At 34.6% G+C, this 27,574-nt stretch overlaps 1 protein-coding gene and 1 non-coding gene across 5 annotated transcripts in view; both read right to left on the bottom strand.

Annotated features, from left to right (window-relative positions):
* The window catches only part of LOC125068892 (protein PALS1), a 166,724-nt gene extending 140,303 nt beyond the window's left edge, over window positions 1–26,421 (bottom strand). Inside the window, exons 1-3 of one of the 4 annotated variants that reach the window (XM_047678253.1) lie at window positions 25,802–26,421; window positions 25,432–25,547; window positions 12,944–13,001 (exon numbers count right to left, since the gene is read on the bottom strand). In XM_047678253.1, the coding sequence (XP_047534209.1) occupies window positions 12,944–13,001; window positions 25,432–25,547; window positions 25,802–25,937 (310 nt within the window). In that variant the 5' untranslated portion in view covers window positions 25,938–26,421. Of the gene's footprint in view, window positions 1–10,618; window positions 10,857–12,943; window positions 13,002–25,431; window positions 25,548–25,801 lie in introns of those variants that run through there. The other 3 variants (XM_047678256.1, XM_047678255.1, XM_047678254.1) reach the window with 3 other exon arrangements.
* Window positions 26,422–26,742: 321 nt separating this feature from the next.
* Window positions 26,743–26,814, bottom strand: Trnaq-uug. The gene has a single exon. It is a non-coding gene; the product is annotated as a tRNA-Gln (tRNA).
* Between the last annotated feature and the right edge of the window lie 760 nt (window positions 26,815–27,574).

Below are 27,574 nucleotides of genomic sequence, written 5' to 3'. Positions count from 1 at the left end.
TAATTTAATTATTAGAAAGATATTTTATTCAAGTAAACTTTACCATAAAGCCTTTTTTAATCGTCAATATTTCAAACGGCAACAAACTCGCACAGGATTTACAATTATGTTAGTATTCACCTTTTTTTTCTTAATCCGTCCTGTGTTTGGAAGCAAGCTTGAACCCAAGGCTTCTATCGAAAGAGTATTATTATATTAATGAAGGATAAGATTTATTCACTATGTTTTTCTTAATATTTTTTATTTAATTTATTAAATTTAATTTAATATGTTATTTTATGATTCCAATATGCCTGTCTGTAACTTTAAACTTTATTAAAGGAAATTTTGACTTTGTATTAGTTTATTTTTTTTATAGAATCGGCAGACGGATATAAATTAACCGATTAAAAAAAATAATAACACTTCGCATTTCGTCTCGTTTGCGTGAGAAGAAAAAAAAATGTATTCGGTTTTTAAAATTTTTTGTTAAGTAAAATTTTATATTTTTAGAGTAGCAATGGCAACACATAGTAGCTAATATCTTACTGTGCATATCGTTAAGATTAAAAAAGGGAATGTAACACAGATGCGCCGTTAATGAATAGATTAACTTGATTTAATATTCCGTTTGAGTCTTGAGTACGGCAAATACCGCTGAAGTTACTCTTGTAATAATTTTAATGGATTTTTTATTACGATTGCGGCTTGCCTTGTGTATACATAATCAAAATATACTTTATTCAAGTTGGTTTACAAGCACTTTTGAATCGTCATTTAACAAACTATGCAGAATGCAGATTCTACCGAGAAGAACCGGTAATAAAATCAGTAGTTCCTGTTTTTCAACATAAAAATACTATAAGTAATAAGTCAGGTTAGTTAAATATAATTATATATGTATGTAATATATCCTGCCTGGAAGTCAACAAGTGTTAACTCCACGCTTTTTTATCATCTATATAATCTTGTATCGAATAATATGCCTTTAACAATGTATTTTTTACAAATGTTTCGAATTTATGAAACGGAAAAGTTAAATTAAGTTAAAGTGCGGTAAAATTAAACATTTAAATACGTTAATAACAAAAGAATTATTTGAAAAACTACTTTTTTACGACTGATTATCTCAATACGTTTTAAATACTGTCTCATATGACATATTATCATGAACACGGTGGTAAGGCTTTATACAGGCCTGTCCGAGTAGGTACTATATTTAGAATTGTTGTGTTCTGGTTGGAAGAGAGATTGATTCAGTTTAAACAGGCACAAGGTGTGACATCTTAGTTCTCAGATTTGTGGTACATGAGTGATGTAAGGAATGTCCATGGTCGGTAGTAACCACTTACCATTAGATTGCCCATTTCCGCCTACCTATATCACAACAAAAAATCTGATTTAAGTTACCTTTGAAAGCAAGAGAACAGAAAATACAACTGTGTTTTCGCACACACGTGTGCACTATTTGTTCAGTAGTCTGTGTGTGTAACTTTGACATCGAAATTCGATCATTAGCAGCCTGTAAATTTCCCACCGCTGGGCTAAGGCCTCCTCTCCCTTTAAGGAGAACGTTTTGAGCATATTCCACCACGCTGCTCCAATGCGGGTTGGTGGAATACACATGTGGCAGAATTTTGAAATTAGACACATGCAGGTTTCCTCACGATGTTTAGCTTCACCGCCTTAAGCACATGAAAATTCAGAGGTGCTGGGTTTAAACCCAAAATCATCGGCTAAGATGCGCGTGTAATAACCACAGGGTCATCTCGGCTCAAAGGAAATGAAATGAAATTCGATCAGGAGAATATTATTATTGTAACTGCCCAGATTCGAATTCGTAGTCCTTAACTAAGCCGGTCCATTCTATGAACCAAAGCGGTGTCATTGACTGTAACATTGTAGTCTGTTCCATATGGCTTCAACACAGTCGAAGCCTTTGAAGTGCAACCAATGTTTATCCACTTTTAATTTAGAAGATAGATAGATACGCACGTTGTTTTTAGAAAAAATAAGACACGTGGGACACCCGGTTAGATAAAACTTACTTTTGGTATATATTATATATTGAAACGATCGCCTCCTGGCTGTTTCTATTCAAATACAATCATGTATATAATTAATTTGACGTAAAAAAAAGACCCGCTGAGTTTCTTTCGCCGGTTCTTCTCAGGTCAGGGTGTTTCCTTTTCCGAAATGGTGGTAGTGTTTAATTTGACCATCAATAAGAAAGTGTAATACTAATATTAAATAAAGGAATTTGAGTTTGAGTTTTGAGTTTATTAAATAACAGACGCAATGTATAGCGTCAATAGCGCAATGGCTTACGGGAGGCTTAGGGAAGTTCAAAGTCGCAGGATTGATCCTGACCCCTTGGACTATTAAGTGATAAGCGTAAAAGAAGGGGAATTTAATTTCTAGCATTGCTAGTATTCTTAGCAATATAAATTATGAGAAATCAATTTTTAACTTAAAAATCCCGTGGGTATTAAAACAATTACAAAAATAATTTTAAATAATGTTATATACAAAACATGCCCCCTGGAAGCGTAACGTTTCTTCCTTACGTGACGATTTCTGCCAGTTCTGTGAGCCGCGTACAATAAATTCGTTCCAAAAATATCTTCAAGATCTAATAAGAATTCAACTTCATAAATTATATGTGTAAGTATTTCAAAAAAATATTCCTGATATACATTTTTATTCATTAAATAAAGACAGATTGAGACTTTGTACCTTTTGGAATAAGTGTCAAAGATAATGATTACTTCTACCCAGAAACACACACACAGCTAAACTAATTTTAACTTCACAAGCCTTAGGAAACTGTTATTGCATACGTACTGCAGTTACTTTATCGAAACTTTTTTTTAATTTCAAAATAGGAAGACGGACTGATAAATTTCCTTTAAACAACAACACAACAGTTAACTACTGAATATCTTACCAGTCTGCGGTACCTATCAAGGGTTTGCATAAAGCATATATACTTCCAAGTCCAATGTTTAGGGCCTCTTTGCACTAACACTCCTATTACCTTTTTATATACCATTAGACGTACTACATACTTATAATACATAATCTATAAAATCTGTAATTATCATACCTCATTCTTACCTATTTGGAAACAACGGTACCATATATTTACATACCTAGTAGATAAATAAATATGGTAACTATACAACAAGTTCGCAATTGTTTCCTCAGCGCCCAGGCGAACCGGTATTGAGTCACACTTCTAAAAACATAATGTAGTCAGGAGCCGTTTTATCGATATTAACATAGTATGTGCTTGTTTAATTATTATTTTAATTAGACTGAAAACATTAATTCAATAAAATATTTACATTAAAAAGATTCCAATAAGTATATTATGCGTTTTTAATACGAAAACTTCGATCATTTGTTGATCGAAGTACGAAACTCTTATCTATGGCTCTACGACTCTATAAACGTTAACTTGAAATTCTTAGAGCAAGTGACTACCATTACCGATGTCTGTATGTATGTGTGTATGTATGTATATGTGTGTGCGTGCGTGTATGTATGTATGATTGCTATAACTTCATTAAAATCTCCTTCTCAAAAGAAAAGGCCTTTCACCTGTTGAATCTATTTATTGTCCCATACAACAAATCCTTTGAAGTGATCAAATCTAATTCTAATAATAAAATACTATACTTCTTTGATTATTTATGTGTCTAGATAGACTGTTAAAGCTGAAAACGCTTCGAAAATAGTGGCCAACGTCGTAGAATGACGTTTAGTGTAGTGGTAGCTTTACTTTAAATAGTTTGTTAAATGACGATTCAAAAGTGCTTTTAAAAGCCTACTTGAATAACGTATATTTTGATTTTGATTTTTTGTTTGGCGAGTGTCAAACGCACACAACCAGTAAAATTGACTCGTTTGTTTTAGTTCTTTAGTAGTGCGATATCTAGATACTTATATATAAATAATCTAAGCTTTATTTAATATAGTTTAACATAATTTCGGAATAACGAACAAAATCCCGTAATCTGGTAGATAAATTTTATTAGCCATTACAAACGGCTATAAAAACGATTGTCATTGTTATAAAGCGCCGGGTGAAATTCAGAAAGAACAGCCCAATTGTGGACGGGCAAGCTTTATTGCCGAACACGAATCGCTTTGGAATCTCTTGTCTTGGAAATTATTTACTAGCAGCGCCGGAGCGCACGGTCATTCGAAATCAGGGGCATCCTTCTTATCTTTTTTATTATATGTCAATATGATACAATAAATCTATACTTCTATACTATATATAATATTATAAATGTGAAAGTACCCTGTCTGTCTGTCTGTCTGTCTGTCGCTCTATCACTGCCAAACCAATGAACCGAGTTTGATGAGATTTGGTATGAAGCATTCTTAAACTCCAAGGAAGGACACAGACTACTTTTCTTGCCTAACATCACAACCAACCCCTAAAATGCGAGCAAAGCCGCGGGCGATAACCAATATTATAATTTGTTTTTTGTAATAGGTAACACTAAACGGTTAAAAATAATTGGATTGAATTCAATTTATAGTGACGTTATTGTTTTCGAACGAAATATTTTATGACAATATTAACTGTGGCGGGAAAATATTGTCACAGATATTTTTTTTAACCTAATACTGGATAGAATCACACGAAAAATATACATATTTTAAATTAATTATGAAGATCTGTGCTGGTTTGGAAAGCACATTTTTTTTTGCTGTTAAAAGGAATGAGACTGTTTCTAATGAATTTAAGATGTTTGTTTTCATTTTTAATAAATTATTTAGTACTTAGAACCACGAAGTAAAAAGAGGGTTATGATTTTAGCAATTTATGTATGTGTGTTCCTATACAAATGGAAAATTACATCACCCTCGTACTGCTGATTGTAGAGCGCCTTATTGCAATATAGTAATTAAAGAATTCTAAATTGAAAATCGCGAATTTCCCTTCGCGACTCGATCGAGAGTTGCGAGAGTTGATAAAAAATAACTCGTAACTTGAGTTAATTACTTCATTTTCTCGACCTACATTAACTTATTTTTCTGTAGTAAAGGTTGCTTAATATACTAACTTTGACAATTGCACTTAATTTAAAAAAAGAAAAAACGATTGCCATTATTTAGTTCTCATTTAGTACAGAAAATCAAGCAAATGTTACGGTAAATGATGACCAAACTCTCAATGGAGGGTGCAGAGGCTACAAAAGCGACAAGGGTACAAAATGGTATCAAGTCTGACACCACTAAAGATGTGCCCCAGAAAGGCTCTTAAAAAATTTTCGCAGGGAGAGGGGATCAGTTCAAAAAACTTGCTGAGCGCTTGTTGCGCTTGAGACGCGGTTGGTGAATTGTCCGCTATCATATATGTCCCTACGCTGTCAATGCACCATGAAATTATTTTAGGAACACAGCGGTTCAAATTATAATATGTGCTCGTATATTAAATTATTCCACGTGTATATATATATAAGATTTTAAATTATCAATTAATCCTATATTTTAAGTAACTATTAGGAACACGATAAAACATCGTTATAATCAAATCAATCAAAAAATATATACAAATAGCTTAATTTTGATTTTTAGATAAAAACTTTATAACAAGAAATTACGAAAACCAATGAACAATATTAAATAAAAATATTAGTTTTTCACCCAACTTGATTAGTTAAAATTGTGTCACGTTCCAAATAAAAAGTCACAAAAAATAAACTGATTTCACTGACCGTATTAATAAAAATTAAAATAAGAACGACACTTAAAACTGATACCGCAAACATAACACGCTCTTAAAATCATTTTTTAATACACTCTCGATACAACAATCGCTACACATGTATTTATATACGAAAGATAAACTTTAATTGTATTAAAATAAGGTATAAATTCCTTCACGCTATCATAAACGATGATAGTCTAGTGGCTATCTCAGCATCGGAAAGAGATCTTATCTATTTAAAAAACGCAAAGAGAACATTATGTAATAGTTATACGGTTGAAATTGGCGTGCACTCAAAAGAAATGTTGGTCACTTAGTGCCCGCTAAATGCGGAACCAGTTCCTTGTAGACCTCCGTTTGGTGTCTTATTTGAATTTCACACTTAACACCATACAATTAAAGGTTATATCAGGTAATTTTTTTAAAGCCGCGTGTGGTACGTTTTACATTCCAACCATGATAGAACGGTACACCGGCCGTAGGGTAGTATAGGTGTACCGAAATGATGTGTCTAGACTCAAGACTGCATTCAATTTAATTTAAGACTTTTTATGTCATGTTTTTATAATCAAGTTTTGTTATTTTAAAATGAATTTGAAGTTTTTGCTTGATCCATTACAATAGAACATCTAATACATTTATATCATATATTGGAATTAGTTTTACGTTACCAATAATTTGATTGTTGATTCTCCGAACTCGGAACTCTTCGAACCGATAATAGGTACAAAACAATGAACAAACAATACTTCACAGACGATAATTATTTTAGAAATATAAATAGATATGCTTAGAATTGTAGTGGTCCGGTTTGAAGGGTGAGTGAGCCAGTGTAACAGGCACAAAGAACATCTTAGTTCCCAAAGTTGGTAGCACATTGGCGATGTAAGGAAGGGTTAATATTTCTTAGTGGCAATGTCTATGGGAGGTGATGACCGAATCGCCGTACGTAGGGCGTCGTCGTTAAGGATGAATAAAATCTTATTTGAGGAGAAGAGATCGCTAGAGCACTGTTAATACCCGGGCGCTTGGGCGCTGATGGCAATTGTCATACATGTGAATAGGTAAAATATTTTAATTTAAATAGGCTTTGCATGTCAAGCAGAAGCATACTATAAATATTATTTATTAAGTATTATCTCAACAGAACTTTTGAAGTTTTTTGTTACAGGATTATGTAAAGCTTACCTCATGTACAGCTACCACAGGTTCGGAATTTAGATACCATAGAGATCAATCAACTAAACTAATCTATGAAAAATTGCGTTTTATTTATCGACGAAACTGTTATCGCAACTTTGGAAGTAAAATTAAAGTGCATGTAAGTTGTTAATTGGAATAGTTTGATAAATAAGGGTTAATTGATCAACAACTGTTCGTGCACTATATAGCATAGATTATCAAATCGCATTAATACGTGAATCTAGGTTTGTTTAGCTTTATTCCCTCTTCGTTTGGAATATACTATAGTTACTCTTTTACTTCTAATGAAATACAACTGTCAGATATAAACGAATATAATTTGTCATAGTGTTTAATCCAATCAAGAAACCTTGTGATCAATTTAAAACTAACACAATAGAAATTAAATAGAAGCAATTTTTTTTTTAAATTATTGTAACTGTACAATATTCTTCACACACACATACAAAACGTAAGACAATATTCACACATGGAAAGATTCAACGGTGTTCGTGAGCAGTTATATGACGAATGGGTGTAATGACAATAGCATGACTGCATCGTATGTGATCAACGTATTATGAATTATCCAGTATATTACTCAAGATTGAAGATACGAGAGAATTATTCTATAATTCGTAGGATATGTCGTAATCATGTTTTTACCAGGTACATAGAATAAAGCAAAATCGCTTCCCGCCGTCTTTTAAACTACGCAGCGGATTTTAATGCCATTTCCATTAATAAACATCGTGATCCAAGGGAAATGTTTATATGTATGCAAGGTGGATATTATAGAGGAGAGAACCCAAGAACTTCAAATTTCCTAGCCGGGAAAAGAATAAAGATTCGAGATTGCCCAGTGGTAAGAATGTGTGAATCTTAACTGAAGCTGTCGATTCAAATCCAAATATCACATTATTTAAACATTTAAATAATATAATAATAATAAATGAAAAAATAGCGAAGTGTTCGTTTGTCTAGGACTTTTTAAATATTAAATATTGAGAGAAATACATTTCTGACGATAATTGAGCTTGAAATAATATTCAATGTAATGTGCTGCAAACCATTATTGCAAAATATTGATGTCCCTAAATTCTAAGGAATCATTAAGAAACAATATTGAAACCATCAAGGATTCAATAGTTATATTAAACACGTCAATGGTGATATAAATATTTTTTGCATAAAATATCAAAATTGTATCGCATTTGGTAGTCGACATGACCGAAGATCGAAGATAGAAATCTCATCGACTCGTTAAATATTTAAATATTGTTATATTTGTTATATGTAACGTTATATACAACGGGAAAATAAGCCGTGCGACTAATGAGATTAGAATCAGGAAACGCTTGAAGCCTTAAAGTTAGGAATTAGCTGTTTACGAGAAATGTTGAATGAGATCTTTATTTCGGAAAACGTACGATAAAGTCACTCTATTGCATTAACCAGCGCTGATGCTAGACTTTAATGATATACTCGCTGTCCGTTTCGGTTTCGTACGAATACAAGTCATACAAAAATAATTGCCCTATAGGCCTCTTTATTGGTGAAATTTCCCAAAAAAAATCTTGGTCAGTCAGAATTTTGGACAGCATACACAAATATTGCTTTCCTTGCAGTCCTTACAATATGAAATAAAAATTAGATTGTAATGATTATTTTTTTAAAGTTTTAGTCTCAACTTGTCATTTGAGGTTTTAGTTGAGGATCCTAAAGGCCTATTGACTAAAAATTCTAAGTTGTTACGAAGAACGGTTATTAATAATAACTTGACAATATTATCTACGTAAATTAAGATTATTGATGTAGTCTGTAATAAATTATCTTCTTCTCTTCAGACATATATTATATATAGCTATAGGCTCTACTTTTGTAGGGTTGAAATTTATAATTTACTACATGATATTCTAATATTATTATAGAAATTAGAGATAATCTACTGATATTATAAATTAGGAAGTTAAGACGTTTGTTACTTTATCATAGAAAAAAAATTGGATTTGAATTTGGAATGGGATTACACCTTATACTTCGACTTAAACATACATTACCTAACACCTACACTCTCTATTCCGTTACACTAATAATCTGAGGGAAAGTAAGTCCAACGAGACTGGAACGAGTTCAAGCGCTGGACCAATGGCTTTGCGTGCTTTCCGAGGTTCGGGAGCGTACACACTTCCAACATCCAGACTCCGGGATGCTACTGATACTATTACTGATACTTTTTATCGGCACGATCTGTGGTTTGAATCCGAGGTTCTGTTTCCTCGGGATCTGTGGCTATATATCCAGCTACTACACCAACGAGGCAGTCATGAGTGTAGAAACAGATACCGATACTATAAAATTGAATATAGAAATGGCAAGTGTGTATTGAACTTGAACAATGAAATCATTAGAATTGGCCTAACTGGATTTATTTGCTCAGTATGATATTCTATCCCTCAGCTGTCGTGGTTCCAAATGTACATAAAGAGTAGTTTCTGGATCATGATTACGAATGCTGCGTTCTATTTATACGAATCGAGTTAGTGTAATTTATGCATAAACTTGACAATATTGTTCACAAAAGTGTATACTACATTGAATTTACGATGAGTATCAATTTAGAGTTTGAATCGTAAACCAATAATCTAACCCATGGAGTGTGCTGATTGCCTTGATTTAAAGAAGTTTATAAACGTCCACTTCTGGGAAAAGGTATTTGAGCTGATGGATGACTTTACTAGTATAGTTCACGTGTGATCCTTCGTCACGTTTTGGGATTATGATACTTATACCACCGAGCAGGAATTAAAGGCAAACATATGTTAAGGATATGTGAAGCTTAGATTTGAAACCGCAACCATTGGTTTCATGAGCTCTAACCAATGGCACATCTCTCTGTGCTCCTTTATAATTATTATCATTACACTGACGTGGCATAATGATATATCACCAACATATAAATAATAAATGTTAACGATATATCCTACGAATTGTAGAATATTTTTTATTGGTTTGTATATGCTATCTTTGGTTACGATTTACGTTTTGACCATTGGACTATATCGCCTTGTAAAATGATCAGTTGGTCATACTTAATATATCAAATTGGTGTCTTCTAGAGTAAATCAAAAACTTTAGGTTATTATTTTTTATTCGTTTTCTTCAAAGAACATAAATATTACGTCTGCCGCGTGTTATAATGCATACCTCTAGAGGACCTTCACAGAAATCTAAGATCTTGTTCTTACTGCTCATTGACCTTTCCGAAAGAATTTTTATGGGATAGACTGACGTCTCGCACTGGGATCTCAAAAGTTACTTTTACTATATAGAAAAGTTGTCAAGCGAGTCCGTGTCGAAGAAAAATTTAAACCATATGAAGCCCACTAACTCTGTTCGCTTCCAAGGTTGACTGGTTTTTGCGATATGATTATTATTTTTTATAAGCCGGTTCCTATGTATCGGTAATTCGATTTTGGCATCCGCAATTACGGAACAATTTTTTTATTTTTTTATTTGAATTCAATGGAAGTATTTTTAGTTTTTTTTCGGAATAAATACGATAATTTAGTGTTTTTTTTTTCATTATAGAGATCAGCTCGTAGTATGAAATATGTATTTATGAATGTATTTTAAGATAAATAGGAAATATAAAATAAAAACACGTCATTGATTTTTTTCTTTGACATTTGTGAAAATATTTTTGAAGAATATAAAAATACTGCTTACCAAGTATTATAAATAAGAACTTTATAACTGTCAAAGCACTAACACCAAACGCAGCGCTGGTGCCGCCCGACCTCAGTTCACTCACCCCGGCCTGACCACTCACTTTCTACCACTTCACCACTTCACCACCGAGCACCACCATTACCGAAAACTATATTTTGCGTAACTAAACACGGTTAATTTTTCTATATTATTTTACAAACACTAAATTACACCGGTTAGCTACGTCGCGGTGACTCGACAGTGTTTTCCGTCTTGCTCACACAGGTTTTTGAATGGTGTTGCCGTGTAGTAAATATGTAATTCAACCTACGCTTAATTAAAATAAAATATTTAATTTTTACTTTAATATTTATTTAAATTTTTAATCTTGTATTACTGAAGGTATAGGTTTATGATTTAGACTAAAAGTTCTTATAATTGATGGTATTTATATATTTTTTTAATATAAATAATGTATCAATTAATATTTAATCTTCTTAGGAATGAATATTAGAAGATTCCAATAAGAATAATAATAAACAAAATCGGAACCCTTAAGTTAATGGAACTAGTTTTATTAATAGAATAAAGATTTAAGGTTTGTAATAATATTTATGAATACTTTAACTATCATTGCAAAATCTCTTAAACTATAAGATCATTTTCTTTTATTCATATTTCTTTGTATTTTTAAAGAGCTATAAGGCAGTAAACAGGCATGACACCTAGCGATACTGAGTAATTTTAATGTACCTATATTAAGATATTACTATAGTATATAATGTATGTATGTAGTGCAGCACACATGGCTTCCCTATATTTTTGGTTTTATTTCTTTCCTGAGGAAATATAATTCTTATTTTTAAAAATGAAAGTAGCCTTAGTTCCTCTTTGATATATTAACTATCTATCAGTAAAAATCTTGTCCAAATCGGTTCAATGGTTTCAGAGATTATCCGGATCAAACAGACAGACGGACGAAAATGAAAAAAAAAAACCTGTTTTATGTTTGAAAGTCATGTAAATTCATACGTATTTATTAATACTGTATTATTTTGACATTACAAACAGATGATTAATTTTTTTTTTATTTGTATGGATTCACAGATGCTGTCAAACGAAACGATGGCGTGGAATATTGGATGATGAAGAAATATGTCAACTTGGAATAAGAGATATTGTTGCTTTCTTTGATAATTAATAAAATGTAAGTAAATTATTAAGTGAAAAGTGTGACTATTGTATATTTTGACAGTTTTTCTCGGTAGATTCCAGTTAATGACACACAAAATTACAAGACCAAAGCATTCTTACAATCCAAGTTGAAAAAGTTTATTTTAATTTTAATTAACAATGTATTTTTGTTTTATTGAAATTTTTAAAAAATAAAATAATATTAAACATCAATAGCCAATGTATTTTTAATAAAAACTTCGTATATTATTCCTTAAACAAAGCTAATGCAATTAACAGGCAACACCGCGACGTAACCTCAAAGGCTGTGTCCAGCGGTAACGTAGACAGGTCGTACTATACTTAACTCGTTCCAGTACTTTGACAAAGTTGTAATTAAACGATTCGTCACCGACTTTAGAACTCTGTCACATAAAATAAAATTCTTTGTTTCACTTGCATTTGATTTGGATAGCGCACTGTATCCAATTTTCCGATTATTAACTGTTATCCTATTATAAGCTTTAAGGTGTTGTCTTTAAGGTGTTTCTTGTTTGTTTTAGTTATAGAGCAGTACTCGTTGCTTTGAGGAAGCCATTCTCCGTTCTTAATCACATTAAATGGGAAAAGCGCTATGCAATCGTATTATTGAACGGGCTTAACAATCGTTGTGTAATAAATTTTTACTTAAAATTACACCTGTGATAATAACAATTCACTCGTCATTGCCCGATTGCGACGCTGAAAAACTGTGTAATGAATTTATCTAGAGTATTATATCCTATAACGTCGTGTCGATCTATTATATTGAAATTACCGAATCGTATTTCTTGAAATATTAAATATTAATAACGCATTAAAAAGTCGACGATAATAAAGACTAGATTGTATGTTGAAGTTAAAATACCGCGTTAGATTACATATCACGATAATAGCACGAAATATATTATAAATACACACTTAAGCACATTAAAATGCTTGCCTAGATTTTAACCCGCAATCAAATTAAGATGCACGCGTTCTAACCACTGCGTCGTCCCGGCTTATCACAAGCAAAGTTCCATACCATAAGTTCAGTAGTCAGTGCCTTATAAACTTACTACTTTAAAGATTCCTGTCCACCCTATCTATAATAAAGGAAATGTTTGTAATTATGTATGTGTGACTTACGTAGTTTTGTTTCGCTCCGTCTCTTCACTCGCAGTTTGATCACACACGACGATATACACTGAAACAAATTTAATATATTAGTATAAGGTAAAGTACAAACAGACAAGCCAGAACAGAGCTCTCTGGCGCAGACGTACAAGGAGACCGACAGTTCGACCGAACCCGGCTGAACTGGGAAGAGGGTTTTGACAAAGAAGAAAGAAGGAGAAGAATTTAACAAGATAATTAAGAGGCTAAGGATGGTTTAAGCTGGCATTGAATTTATAGCTTCTTAATATATTGTGAGCAAAATTACGAATGTCCGATGAAACTTTGTCACATGGTTACTAGCAACTCATGTTGGAGTAACACGGTGAAACACCCAGCTCCAAAACTTCTCACCGAGACAACAATTTACATTTTAAAGTAACCCATACATGTCCAAACGCAAAAGCGTTTTAGTAATTATAAATTCGAACCGATCACGCTTTTCATGTGTAGTAATTTCCTCCAAATCGGCATGGAGTTTTCCTCGTGGTATTTCCTTCACTACTGTACGTGTACTTTTACAAAATACATTATTTATTTTAACCGGTGCCTTGATCCCCGTACTACGATCATTGAACCTCCTAGAGTCTTAATTAGGAATTATTTATATGAACGAGAACAGAAGAACAGAACTTTATTAGATATATATAGACAGAACTGTGTTCAAAAGAAATATTAAGAAATAAACCGGGCGAGGGCGAGTAGGACTCGCGCACGAGGAGTTCCATATCAACGACAAAAAACATCATGACTTTTGTATAGAAGCCCTCTTAAGTATTTATTGTAATCTGTTTTTTAGCATTTGTTGTTATAGCGGCAACAGAAATACATCATCTGTGAACATTTCAAGTGTCCAACTATCACGGTCCATGAGATACATGAGATGAGATCTGGTGACAGATGGACAGACGGACGGAGTGAGGAGTCTTAGTATTAGGTCTGTTTTTCCCTTTACCCTAAAAAGTAAAAACTCCAAAAACTTTCTTTTAATATATATTAACTTATTATTTAATATATTATCATTTTTAATTATAAAAAAGGAACTCTTTCCGTGTGTCTGTCTATCTGTGACTCTTTGACGGCCACACCACTGAACTGAATTTGATGCCTATTCCTAACACCTAGAGACCAACCCCTAAAACTACTAGTTTTATATATATTCTCGAAGCAATGTGATTCTCACTGAGTAGATTAGAACTATCTCCGTTTTGGTCAATTTAAATGTTTACTAAAACCCTTACGTCTTAGCCACAACACGAGTGAAACTCAACCTGAACTGTGAGTATCGTAGAAGCGAAACCAGCACCTAGTTTTGCTTCTTCCGTACCACCTTCTCTTTATTCTTTCGCAAACAATAATACTCTGTAATGCTGTGCTTCGGTTTGTGGTACAATGTGGTACATGTGGGAAATGCAAATCTTCAAGTCATAAAAAATAGGGAATTAGACTCAAATTATGAATTAGGATTTTTAACTTTGTCGTTTAAAATAATATGATTGACTATAGGAATTATTATATTATAAGTAACAACTATCAATATTTTCCATTCGATCGTTGATTCATCGTTTATGAATTCATAACAGTTAATTGTATTGGATATTAGAATGACAATTGCCATTTTCGACGAAATATAATGATACTGTTCCTGTATTAATATAATATTAAATACACGTGCAGTACGTTTTAGCATTCAATATTTTCAATTTCTTAGGTGACAAACGGGCAGGAGGCTCGCCTGATGAAAGGGGCCGGTTTAAGAAGTGTGTAGGCTATGTTAAGAACAAGACAAATTAAGAATCTAAAGCTGCTATCATAGAGCAAAAATAGCGCTGTTGTGTATTTTAGGACTTCGAAGTAATAAGGATGATACTGGAAATCTGACGCGAAGTCCGACATTGAAATTCAGCAGCCGCGATGAATCCAAACAATTCCTCGGAAAATTCCCCGTGAAAAAAGCTATATAAGATGTCCCAATACCACCAAGTGATCACCTCATATTTAAGCCCAGAACCTCGGGTAGGAGCTGAAGTTTCACAAGCCGCTTGACCAACAAGAAACTTTCGCATACTTTCAGAAACTTTCTAAATCTTTTCCGTAAGTATATAGACCACAGAGAGTGTCTTTAAAAACTGTAGTCGTTTCTAGAATAACTGCACAAATGTGCAGTAACTGCACAATACATATAAACATATATATATCCTTCTTTTAGAGTAAATAATAAATATATTCTAGTAACCAGTTTCTTTAATTTATTAATTCAAAAAATCACTGTCGTTTATAACAGTCAGCTCAGGCAATTTAGACTTAATTTAGTCCGAAAGCTGGAAACGACTTAAATATTTTCCATTTTGCTCGTAAAAATTGTTAATTGAAGTTTACAACTACCTGTTTGTGGGGTGTCAATTTAATTTACAATATCTGATAATAAATAGTTTGTCAACACGACACTAAACGGGTCGAGAGTCCCGACTAGACAAAATCGATCGAATGAATTTATTAGTTACTTATTGAACGTCAAATTTTATGAAGTTACTTTTATGATGATGATGTTTAAAGATGAGGTATTAAAGAGATTTTTTGTCTAAAAACACATTGTTTTAGATTTATTAATAAAATAGTTTTCGACCGCGTGACGGATGTTAGGTAAGTCTTTTTCTCCAGAAAATGAGGAAACAAAATGCTTATGCTCTAATTGTTTGAACAGTAGAACATAGAATCTTTCTTGTTTTGCATTGATCGCATCTTTATGAGAGGTTCAAAGAAAATTGCACTAAAAGAAAATACAATTATAAAAAAAACTTTCATCTTTTCCTCATAAATAACTCATTAAAATATGGTAAGCGTCTTCTTTCAGCTCCATAAAGATGCATAGGAATCAAGAGCAATATCTGATTCATGACAATGTGTGTACATTAACGGTAATCCATTGTGTAGATAAAACAAAGTTTAACGAATGAACAAACGCACTGTCTCATTAGTTTCATTATTAATAAAATTTGTACAATGAAAAGTGAGACATTTTGGCCCTCATCTAGTACAAGCAGGTAAACAGGTACAATTAACACTTTTCGGGTGAATATGAAAATTAATACCAATTTAGCTTTCCGATAGATTGTTGACTAAATCCTACATTGACTAGCCCACGTATTAATAAATAATTCTATCTACGAGACCTTACGAACAATGATCAAATCGCTACAAGATCTAGGCAATAAATCATCTTAATTTTAAAGATTATGATCAGATAAAATCATTTGTTTACCATGATAATATAACCTTCGCATACTTTCCGACACATAAACATATTTAAAATATAGTATATGTCGTCATATATAAAAGGTTTTTATGAATTAATAAGGTGCTCTGGCAAATATGCCACCTGATGGTAAATGGTCACCACCGAACATAGACATTGCTGTTGTAAGAAATATTCACCATACCTTACATAACCAAAGCACCACCTTGGAAAGTAAGATGTTATGTCTCTAGTGTTTGTAGTTACACTGGCTCACCCACCCTTAAAAACGGAACAAATCAATACCATCCTACTCTGGGGTAATGCAGCTGACATTAATACTATTTTTGTACTGCAGAAGAGGGCTATTCGTGCAATTTATAACCTGGGCCCAAAAGATTCGTTAAGAGGTAAATTTAAAGAAATTAAAATAATGACTGTCGCTTCTCAATTTGTTTTTGATAATGTTATGTATGTACGCAAAAACATAAATGATTTTCCCAGAAATTGTGACGTACATTCTGTTAATACTAGGAACAAGAATAAACTTGTTACTCCAAGTACCCGATTACACAGGGTTAGTAACTCTTTTTTGGGGCAATGTATACGTTTTTACAACAGGATCCCACGGAAAATGGTTAAAAAAAAAAAAACAATATATCCCGCTGAGTTTCTTTCGCCGGTTCTTCTCAGGTCTGAGGTGCTAAATTCCGAACCGGTTTTAGATTTTTGACAATCAATAAGCAAGTGTATACACTTCTATATTGAATAAAGATTTTTGACTTTGACTTTGACTTTGACCAAGTATAACGGTTTGACAGTAGAATATATTATGAATGGGAGGTAACTACCAAGACCAAGGTTTTTTATATAGTAAGTACATAATTTACTATTTGTAACCCATTATGAAAGGCTAGTTTTAAGTATAAGAATTAACTGATGTATGCAATATGCATTGTAAATGCTTCTAAATCTTAGTGGTAGTAATTCGGATAAAACCTTACGACCTTCTCTCACGCCTTTGGGTCATTTTGGCTCAGCAAATTCTCGTTTAAAAATAGCGTCTCAACAAGATTTTTATTAAAAGTTTTTCACAATGTAGCGGCATCCGCCATATTGATTTCCGGTAACATCGTGTGTTCTATTATACTCGGGCAGCTGTAGAAATCTAAAAACTTATTTATGCTCTAATTGTTTGAAACTAGAACATAAAAAATATACATATCATTCTAGCGAAATTTTAACTCCCTAACACGTTTACATAACACTAAAGGAAAATACAATTATTAATAAAATCTCGTCTCTTCACCTTTTACAAAATAAACCATTAAAATTAATAAGTATACTCTTTCAGCTCCATAAAGATGCATAAGGATCAAGAGTTATTTTTAATTAATGACCTAATTCATCACCCGACGTGATACTGTAACATCGGTCTTTTGCTTATAAATAGAAGCCTAAACGACGACACGTACAATATTTTATTTCTTATTTTACCCTTTTGCGTGATGAATTTTCTTTTTATCTATTACTGATTAACAGATGTCCAAATACCCATTTCCATTTTTCAAACATCAAAAACAACGAATTTCCGTACAAAGTTTCTTTTCAGCTTCCATTTAACCAACTTGGGAAGTGAATTTTGAAAAATCCTCTAGTAGTGCTTAAGAATAGAAGGAATTCTTTTGCAAAATTTCATCATGTTAGACCCACCAGGCTGTGCGTTGTATGTCCGTTTGTCATTTTAAAATGTTACATCTACCTTAGATGTTAAGAAACCGGACTTAACTGATTGTTAGAAATAGTAAATAAGCTTTTTCTGGAACAATTTAGTAATTACTGCTACGAAAATCTCCTACTCCATTATTTATTTAATTAGTTTAAGTAAAACTGATTATTATGAGCGTAAGCAGTGGCAGGAGCGGTTATGGACACAGCCTTTCTGGGAAATTATCTTAAATGGTTATTTAGATCTTATACTCGAAGTTATCTGGATAACCAGTATCTGTACTTAGTGCATAGCTAAATTGTACTAAAAACAAATGCTCAACGCCTTTTCTCGAGGCTCTTTATTGTATAGAAGTGTAAATACCCCAAAATCCCAACCATTTACTCGCTTTTATCCTAATTATTTGAAGACTATTTTTTCTCTTCCACTGTTTAATACATATGTACATTTATCACTGTATCCTCTCATACTTATTTTTTGTATTACTTTTTATACGCATCATTTTAAATGTTTTTTTAATCAATATAAAGTCAAGATAATTTATGAATTGTTTATTTGTTATATCCTCAAATGAACCGCCAACAATAGCCATGATATGTAGGTTATTATTTTCATCGTGCATGAAATTTTAATACTCCCACAACAAAGCTTTACTACTAGTGGGATTTATCAGATTAAATTTTTCATGTAATTTTCTGGGTAAGGGTTTTATTGCAGCTGCTAGCTATTTTTTTTTTCATATTAATATGATATTTTGTTTGGATACAATCTCAGAAAATAGACAAAAATCTTGGACCATGTCAATTTATAGGTGGCAAGAGTGGTCGAAGTAGCACAAATGGAGTCCGTTGAATTTATAAAACTTGTTTATGTAATGCTTCGTATTCTCTACCAAACGTGAATACAGAGCTATAACTCGTAGCTGTAAGTTTTTCAAACAATAAAACTATGGGAATTATTTTAATCAATAATAGTCAAACAACTATTGACAAAGAATCAAATACTTCCTAAATACTTTACTTATATATAATGCTTTACTAATAACATATACGATGACGTAGTTACATGTTTGATTAGAACAGAATTTCACCGAATCATTCTGAAACAATTCATATGCTCAATATTATTGTTACCAAGTATCGCCTCACCGAAACTATACCGATATCATTTCAGCGAGGAACCGTTCTTTCGGTTGGCTCAGGCCCAACACAGCGTGTCTAGTTCACAAGTCATTTGTGACAGAGTTGCAGTCAATGCAATAATAATATATGAAACTCTTAATATCTATTATTCTTTAGTAATATTATAAAGAAATTAACTCTGTCTGTCTGTCTGTCTGTCTGTCTGTTACTCTTTCACGGCTCTTTAGCCGAATTAAAAGAACTGAATTTAAAGAATTTTTTTACCATGTATCCTTAAACCTCAAGGATATCGGATATTTTTTATATCTAAAACCTGACGACCAACTCCTAAAACGCAAAGGAAGCCGAGTGACAACTATTAAAAATAAGAAGATAAATTATCTTACTTATTTTTATTGAAGGAACATAACGTACAGCTAAGAGTACTACCTAGTTACTATTTGAGTAAATCTAAAATATAGATTTCATAAGAAGAGAACGCTTTTGTTTAAATGTGTAGGTACTATACTATTAAGTTCACTTTACATATACCAAAGTTTGTGAATTGAAATATTACCAAAAAGTGTACCAAAAGAAAAAAAGTCACAATCGCTTTAGTTTTTGTTTTTGCTGATCAGCAATTCCTTAGATCGAGCATTATAAGCTAAAAATTCGCTGCCCTGGAGAATTTTGCGCGTGTTAGTGGCAGTTATACAAATGAGACATACTTCGGTCTTTATTGGTAGCAATTTTAATAACTTATCCAAATGAAATAGGAATATAAGAAATATAATTATCGGTTTGTATTAATGGCCATAATATTAAGATTCAGTGAGATCAGGTATCAGCTATTAGCGGGGACTTTGTAAGATATTAATCTTTCCCTTAGATAATTTGCCAAAAATGATTGATTTGTAACATTCCTGTATTTAACTAGTAATTTAATTTTAACGGAGAGTAAAAATGTAATCACAATTTCTTTATGAAGTATTATATGTAGAGGAGCACTGGAACGCAATTTATATTTCGAGTTGCAAGTGTGATTATTTTAAGAGTACAAAGGCCATACGCTTTTGTCATTAGACAATCATTTTAAACACCGGAGTAATTTATATTCTTTAAACTTTTTGCGGGCACTGCGATGAGTAATACATTGTTATAAAAAGGATATTATAATATAATACATTTTATCCCGGCTCAAATAATGAGCCAGATAGTAAATACACAGTTATTACGGTTGGCTCAAGTCCAACCCCAGATGTTGGCTCCACAAGTCATTTGAACAGGGCCAATGTTGTGATTGACTGCGATCACGGGACATTAATCGATCCAAATTTACAATACTAATGACATATGTTCCGTTAATATTACTTGCCTAAATGTAACCAATTCTAGTTCGTTTTAATTTGATTGACCGCGTCTTGAGTTTGGACATTTTGTTTTGGTTTGTATATCATTAATCGTGTAATAATTATTGGTGACATCTCAGAAACCGGAATATTTTCCTAAAATATAAAAAAGTTTTTAATCATCTGTGGTTCTGCCTATGCTTTTAATTTTACACGTTGATCCGTATAAACCAATAATCAATAAAACGACCAAAGCTTCACTTTTCTAAGTATTGTAAAGTACGAAAATTTGCACTATCTTTTATGGTACGGATTTCCGAAAGCTATTTTAGCTGGGTTTGTGGTAAAGGATATTCCAAGGGTATCCCATTTAATTCTTAACTTTCAAATTGAGTAATATCGATACACACAATCTTATTTAACTTGTATAGTTGTGAATTAAAAAAATCCTTTCTAATATTAGATAGAATCGATTGCGTAACATGAAATCAACGATTAAATTTATTACATAATCTTTAAACCTTAATATATATTTTCATCTTCAAATTGTTGTTTCAGTTTCAAAAGAGTATCTACTGTTTTTCTTGTTGACTCTTCTCGATGAAATTAATATTTCAAAACGGGAAAAGAATTAAGATATAATTAAATGTATGTCACGAAAAATATGCATCTAAAACTTATTAATTCAAGTTATCTCTTACAAGAATGGTAACAATGCCCCAAAATAATTAGAGAATTCCTAATATTCATTTTTACCCCTCCTTTTAAGCTTATCACTTGTGTAAGGAGTTGATAACAAATAAGCGAACGATTTTTAAAACTCGACCAAAATTAAATACAAAGTTACCTTGTTCTGAAAAGGCAGTCAGCGATTGCTGTGGAATATATCAACAACTCACTAAACCAAAAGAGTTAGAGAAGAGGGTAGACATAGCTTAAAGTACCACAATATCTACAGGCGAAGATCACCGCTTATCTTCGAGGCCCATTTGCTTTTCAATCTTCGAAATATGATAAAAATAGAATCGTCATACGGTTTGCTAGGTGATATCCTGGGTAGGTTTCTATGTAACCAAGTAACCAAGTACTTATCAAGGTGATGTTTAATTAAATTCAATCGTAATTTTAAATGTGCAACTACACGACTCGTTATTCTTGAAATAATGTTTTACTTATTACAACTGTATTTTACAAATAATCAAGAACTAGGTATTTTCGGCCATAGAGGCCTTTTTTTTTTTTTTTTTTTTTTTCTCGCTGGAAAAACGCGTTACGCGCTTCCCCCACGTGATGGAAGGTGGGGGGGTGTGTGGGACTCCCCGGAGCCCTGGACGCCGAGTGCGCCCAGGTACGCCGGGTTTACCCACTAAAAAACCAGCGGTACCCTCTCCGTCTTTCGGCGGGCGCCACGGGATCGCTTGCGCATGCTACCGTGACGCCCTGACGGTCGGCCCGCCTATGCGGGCCTCCAACACCTAGGGGGGGTTCTCGGGGTACTGAGACCCCCCCTAGTCCCCGCGACGCCTATTGAGGCGGGGGGAGAAGGTGCGCGTAGCGCTTCTTCCTCCTCCCCGGTCGTCTTCGGCGGAGCGGGTCTGCAGCGGCATCCTCTTCCCGCTCCCGCTCTGCGGCTTCCTTCTGCGACATCACGTTTTCGCAGAAGGAGCGCATCTCCGACCAACACGTCTTACTACCGAGCATTTCGTTGACGATGCTCGGCAGCGAGAGGTCTCCGCCCATAGTCGCCGCAAGGGTGTGCCTCTGGGGCCCCCACGCAGCACACTCACTCAGGGTGTGGTGCGCCGTGTCGACTGGCGCACCACACTCGTGGCAGGAGGGTGACACCTCCCGCCGCGCTATCCCGTGCAGGTATTTACCGAAGCATCCGTGCCCGGTAAGTACCTGCGTCATCCTGAAGGTGAGTGTGCCCTTCTTCCTCTCGACCCAGCGACTCAAGTGGGGCCGGATCGCCTCCACTGTCGCCAGGCCCGCCGTGGGTGACCCCAGATCCTCCTGCCATCGGGCGATCAGGGCTCGCTGGGCTAGAGCCCTGATCCGCCCGACCTCCGCCGACCCTGGACGGTCGCCGCGGTTCCTCGTCTCGACCCGGAACCGGTACACTTCCGCGAGCACCTCCGCCTGGAGCTCCCAGGGCGGATCGCCCGCGAGAAGTGTCGCCGCAGCCCACGACACCGTACGGTACCCTCTGATGCCTCTCACCGCTATGACCCTCTGCGGCTTACGCAGCAGGGCCCGGTTGTCAGCGGTGAGGGCGTCGACCCAGATCGGGGCACCGTACAGCGCCATCGACCTCACTACGCCGGAATATAGACGCCGGCATAGCGATCCCGGCCCCCCCACATTCGGAAGGAGGCGGCCGAGAGCGGCGGCGGCGTTGATGAGCCTCGGGCCGAGATGGACAAAATGCTGCCCGAAGCTCCATCGACCGTCCAGGATGAGGCCCAGATACTTCATCTGGGCCTGCACCTTGATCACCGTCCCCCGGACGGTGATACTCGCCCCTCGTGGGGGTCCTTGCCGTGGACCGTGGAACAGGAGGGCCTCCGTTTTGGATATGGAGACCCTCAAGCCCAGCATTCCCATACGGTCCACGGTGAGAGCCGTTCCGACCTCGGCGAGGCGTGCCGCCTCCCGAAAGTCCCGCCCAGTCGCCGTGACGAGGGTGTCGTCAGCGTAGCACAACACCCCCATCCCGGGAAGGACGGGAGCTCGCAGGAGCCAGTCGAAACCGACGTTCCAGAGGATTGGGCCGAGAACCGACCCCTGTGGAACGCCGCAGTCCACCCGACGCCGGACCAACCTCCCATCGACCCCCGCCCAGAGGACCTCCCTGTCCTGGAGGTACGCCTCCAGCAGCCTCCTGAGATAGGTCGGCACCCCATGGTATCGGAGTGCCTCCCGTATCGTCTCGAAAGGGAGACTGTTGAAGGCGTTCGCCACGTCGAGCGACACCACCAGGACGACTTGCCCCCGGGCCACCGCTTCCGTCGTCCGAGTCTTCAGGGCGTCCAGGGCGTCGACCGTCGACCGGCCCGCCCTGAACCCGTACTGAGCCTCTGAGAGACCCGGACCGACCTCTTCGAGGTGCTGAACGAGACGGGCTGCGAGGACCTTCGGCCATAGAGGCCTATCTTAAGGATGGTGTACAAGTGCGTAAATATGTGTACACTTTTTATTCCCCCACTTTTATAATCTGACGCCATTGAAGAGATATTAGGTGCAAGGTACTGTGTGCTTTTCTAGGCCCCGGAGTGATGATAATTTCTTACCAATAAAATCAATCGCTCGCCTAACGAACTAGACTGACGATCAAAATCCTTTTATATACGCAAAACACGAAAAATGCACACATGCACGCTTGTACAATAACGCGTTTATTTATTTGGAAAATAAATAAATCAGCGGAACGTATTGGAATTAATTTTCTAGCGGTAGCGGCGCTGGCAGTATTTGGATATTAGCTAGAAGAGCCGTAATGGTACGGTAAGAGATGAGAGCAGGGCCAGATTATTCAGTGAAAATGTAGGTAACTAGAGTCCCATATTGGCTAGGGACTTCAATATGATGGCATATCTGCATCAAATAGTATTAAAAAAAATCGTAATTTTGAATAAACTTGAGTTGTGCTGATAAAACTATATAAGGAAGTCAAAAAAGGGGGGATTATTATACATTATTTAAGGGTACTTGTTTAATTCCGCTCTAAACAAGAGAGATAGTTTAATAGTTAAAACATCTGATATACTTATGTAAATGATTATTTTGCGCTTAATGTGTGCTAGGGGATAATGTAAAACATCGAAAAGAACCTATAAGGATTGAAAGAATTGGTGCCACAGATATCGAAATCGTATTAGAGCAGCCTTGTGGAACAAATCTCTTTCTTAAGATCAGAGTACATAAGTAGTCTTAAACTAATTTATTTTCATATGAAACATCAGCCTCTTCATGGCCTCTGTACAATTATTGTAAATTATAGCAAAATAGGAAATATAATGAATGATAAATAAATTGGAAATATAAATAAGCAAATTATACATAATACTCAACAATGGCAAAACTAATGTCGTTAAGATTTAATTATTACATAAGATGTGCTCGGAGTTTTTTGACCGATAATCGTTATAAGATTAATTATTCGGATAATTCTTTATAATGCCACGGAGGCTGTACACTACATCTCAAAGTGTTTAATACATTTTTTCGTAAGCAAATAGTATTGGAGGTTTTACTCAAATTATATATATGGATTTATTATAGACTGGTATTTTGTGAACCTTTTTTTAAAGAAATAGGAGATAAAGACATTTATTTGAGAAACTGGCTTATATTTATATCAATACAAGGTGTAATATTTACAAGATTGAGTCAAATGTTAACAATAAAATCATGTAACAACAAATGGCAAAATAATGAAAAAAATTTGAAAAGATCCTTTTAATTCTATATTGATTACTAAAATAATCTTGTGAAAAAATACCCACAGATAACATAGGGTATCTTTTGATTTCTTCTGTCTATTGGCATTAGAGCAGGATGGACGATATCGTTTTGTATGAAGACAATTTATGGGCTTTTTATTTCAAAAAAGTCAAAATGAAAAATATTTAGTCTAAACATTTTATTGATTTAAATGTAAAGAAGTTTATGACGATGTCCTGACGATTATCTGTCATAGCTGCCACTAAAGGAGATTATGCTTCTGGGCGGGACATATTTTAGCGTACAATTGAGTTCTTAAGTCCAAATGCTTACTCTAATAATTTGTTTGAATGATAAATCAGATACAACTTTAATAATCACACACAAGAACCATGACTTTTCGTTCTTTTCAGGGCTCAGGTGTAAACACTGCCATATTTGAAGGCGCTACTGAGAACTTCTACTAATAACTTTTTTACTCGACCGACCCAAACCTATCTAACATTATATATATAAATAGATATAACGAAATTATGTTCTCATTTTCTCTAACTTACACCCTTAAATGATTATTATGTGATTACCTCGTGTATGTGACTGAGGACCTCAGTACGAGTCATATCCTCAAGTCTTGTTTCGTTCACGTCCATGATTTCATCCGCCAACTCCAAATTTTCCCAGTTTCCAGCTGAAGGGGATCCTATAAAGTAGTTTTAAAATTTTAATACACTTAAAACTCAATAAAATCATTTGAAAAGCTTTATTATCAAATATTCTTTGGAAAACATGTTTTTTTAAGATATATAAATATTTAAAAATAATTAATATTCCATTTATTAATTTAAGTATTTCAAAATTTTTAGGAAACATTTCGTTTAATATTTTTTTAGAAAGCAACGCAACTACTTCTTTGGTAATAATTATTAATTTTGAACAGAATAAGTTATAACTTACCATATAATTTAATTTTATTATCCTTGGTTTGAACAACTATAATAACATATCCTTCTAAATCGACCGATTTACATTTAACAGTTGTCATTTTGTCGATCGCATTGATCTGTGTTGTGGGTGCGTTAAAAGAATTCATCTTGAATATTTTATAAATCAAACCGTACACATAAATAACCTAATGATCTCTCGCGACACCATAAAAAACCTTATTTATTCTCACTAATATTTGGTGTTAATTTTTTCTACTATACCAGCGTTTACGCCAACACCACTTCAGCCAATATCTCTTTAAAATAAAACTTTTGGAAATAAGCATTTTGTTGATTATGCCCATAATCTACACATTAACCCGGCGTGGATAAATCAACCATTGTATATTATTTTCACGTTTCCGAATTTATTCATAAACACTTCATTTAAAAACTGTCACCTTCACTTAATTTAAATTGAGGTTATACGTAGTTTTTCTTCTTAATCACCCATTTTCTAAATTGTAAGCGTGTTAGCGAAGTGTCTACGGAATTTTCATTGGTTTTTCACTATGTCATGTCACGTTTTACACTTTTAAGGTTGTTTTGCACTGTTATTTGTGTAACATTACGTTTTTTTGAGATCATTTGTCGATGAATATAATGGTGGATATATTTAATTGGTATTTTGGTTTATTAAACTAATATTTTAAGGCGTTTAAGCGTTATTTGAGGTTGAAAATCGGTCCCACGTCCCGCGGGCTGGGTGGTCGCCGCGAATGGATACAGCCATCCCATTTTCGCGCGATCAATAATGCTCCCTACCCAGCATCCCTAGTCTGTCAATGAGATGTGAACGAGTAACTTAGTACTATTTCATCTTTTGAGTATTTTTAAATGTTGTTAATGGTTATTATTTAGTAAAAAATGTAAAGAAATAAATAAAAGTTTGAATTTATTTGAAAAAAAAGCAGGTCCCACCGAGATTTGAACTCGGATCGCTGGATTCAAAGTCCAGAGTGCTAACCATTACACCATGGGACCTCTTGACTATGAGGTTGAAATAACTGTTCAAATTGTATTTTTTTTTATTTAGCAATAATTATCTAAAAAATATTGATAATATTTAATGTGGCTTAATTTCTGACATAGCTCTATACAAGAAAAGAAAGATGAACAATTAAAAAAAAACAAAATAATTTTAGATTACAACGTCTCAAATTTGTTAACACGTTGACGGACAGTACTGCCTGTAGGCGTCAAGCCAGTCAGAAGTAATACGACAGTACGCCCTTCGACGTCGATTTTTTGACTAGTTTAAACACAGTACGTCATAAGACGTGAAATTTTACAGGCATTCATAAGGAAGGGCATGTTGTACTGTCACCGAAGATATATTTTAGAGTTTGTACTGTCACCACACAATGTTTAAAAATCTGTTCAAAGAAAGTACCTGCACACACACATCCACATTTTTTCTGCACCGCCCTCACACACACTACGCCCATAGCCGTCGTGTTTTCATACATTTTGTTTAGTACTGCGCCACGGCGATGCGCCGACAGGTCGTTACGTGATTTCGCGCGCAATTATTTTTTCCGAACGTAAGCATTGTTTGTTTTTAACGTAATTTTATTGTTTTATGAATATAAAATACTAAAACTAGTATATTTGTATATGCAAATAACTTATTTATGTTGCTAATGTATGTTTTCAATACCATTTAGTTGTAATACATTGTAAACTAATATTTTTGCAGATGGCTTCCCGCGATTCATATGAAAAAGAACAAAAGCGGATTCAG

Source organism: Vanessa atalanta, chromosome 14 (assembly GCF_905147765.1).
Source record: "Vanessa atalanta chromosome 14, ilVanAtal1.2, whole genome shotgun sequence".
Classification (NCBI taxonomy): Eukaryota; Metazoa; Arthropoda; class Insecta; order Lepidoptera; family Nymphalidae; genus Vanessa; species Vanessa atalanta.
The sequence above is the reverse complement of the archived record's forward strand: the minus strand, read 5'-3'. Positions and strand labels throughout refer to the sequence as shown.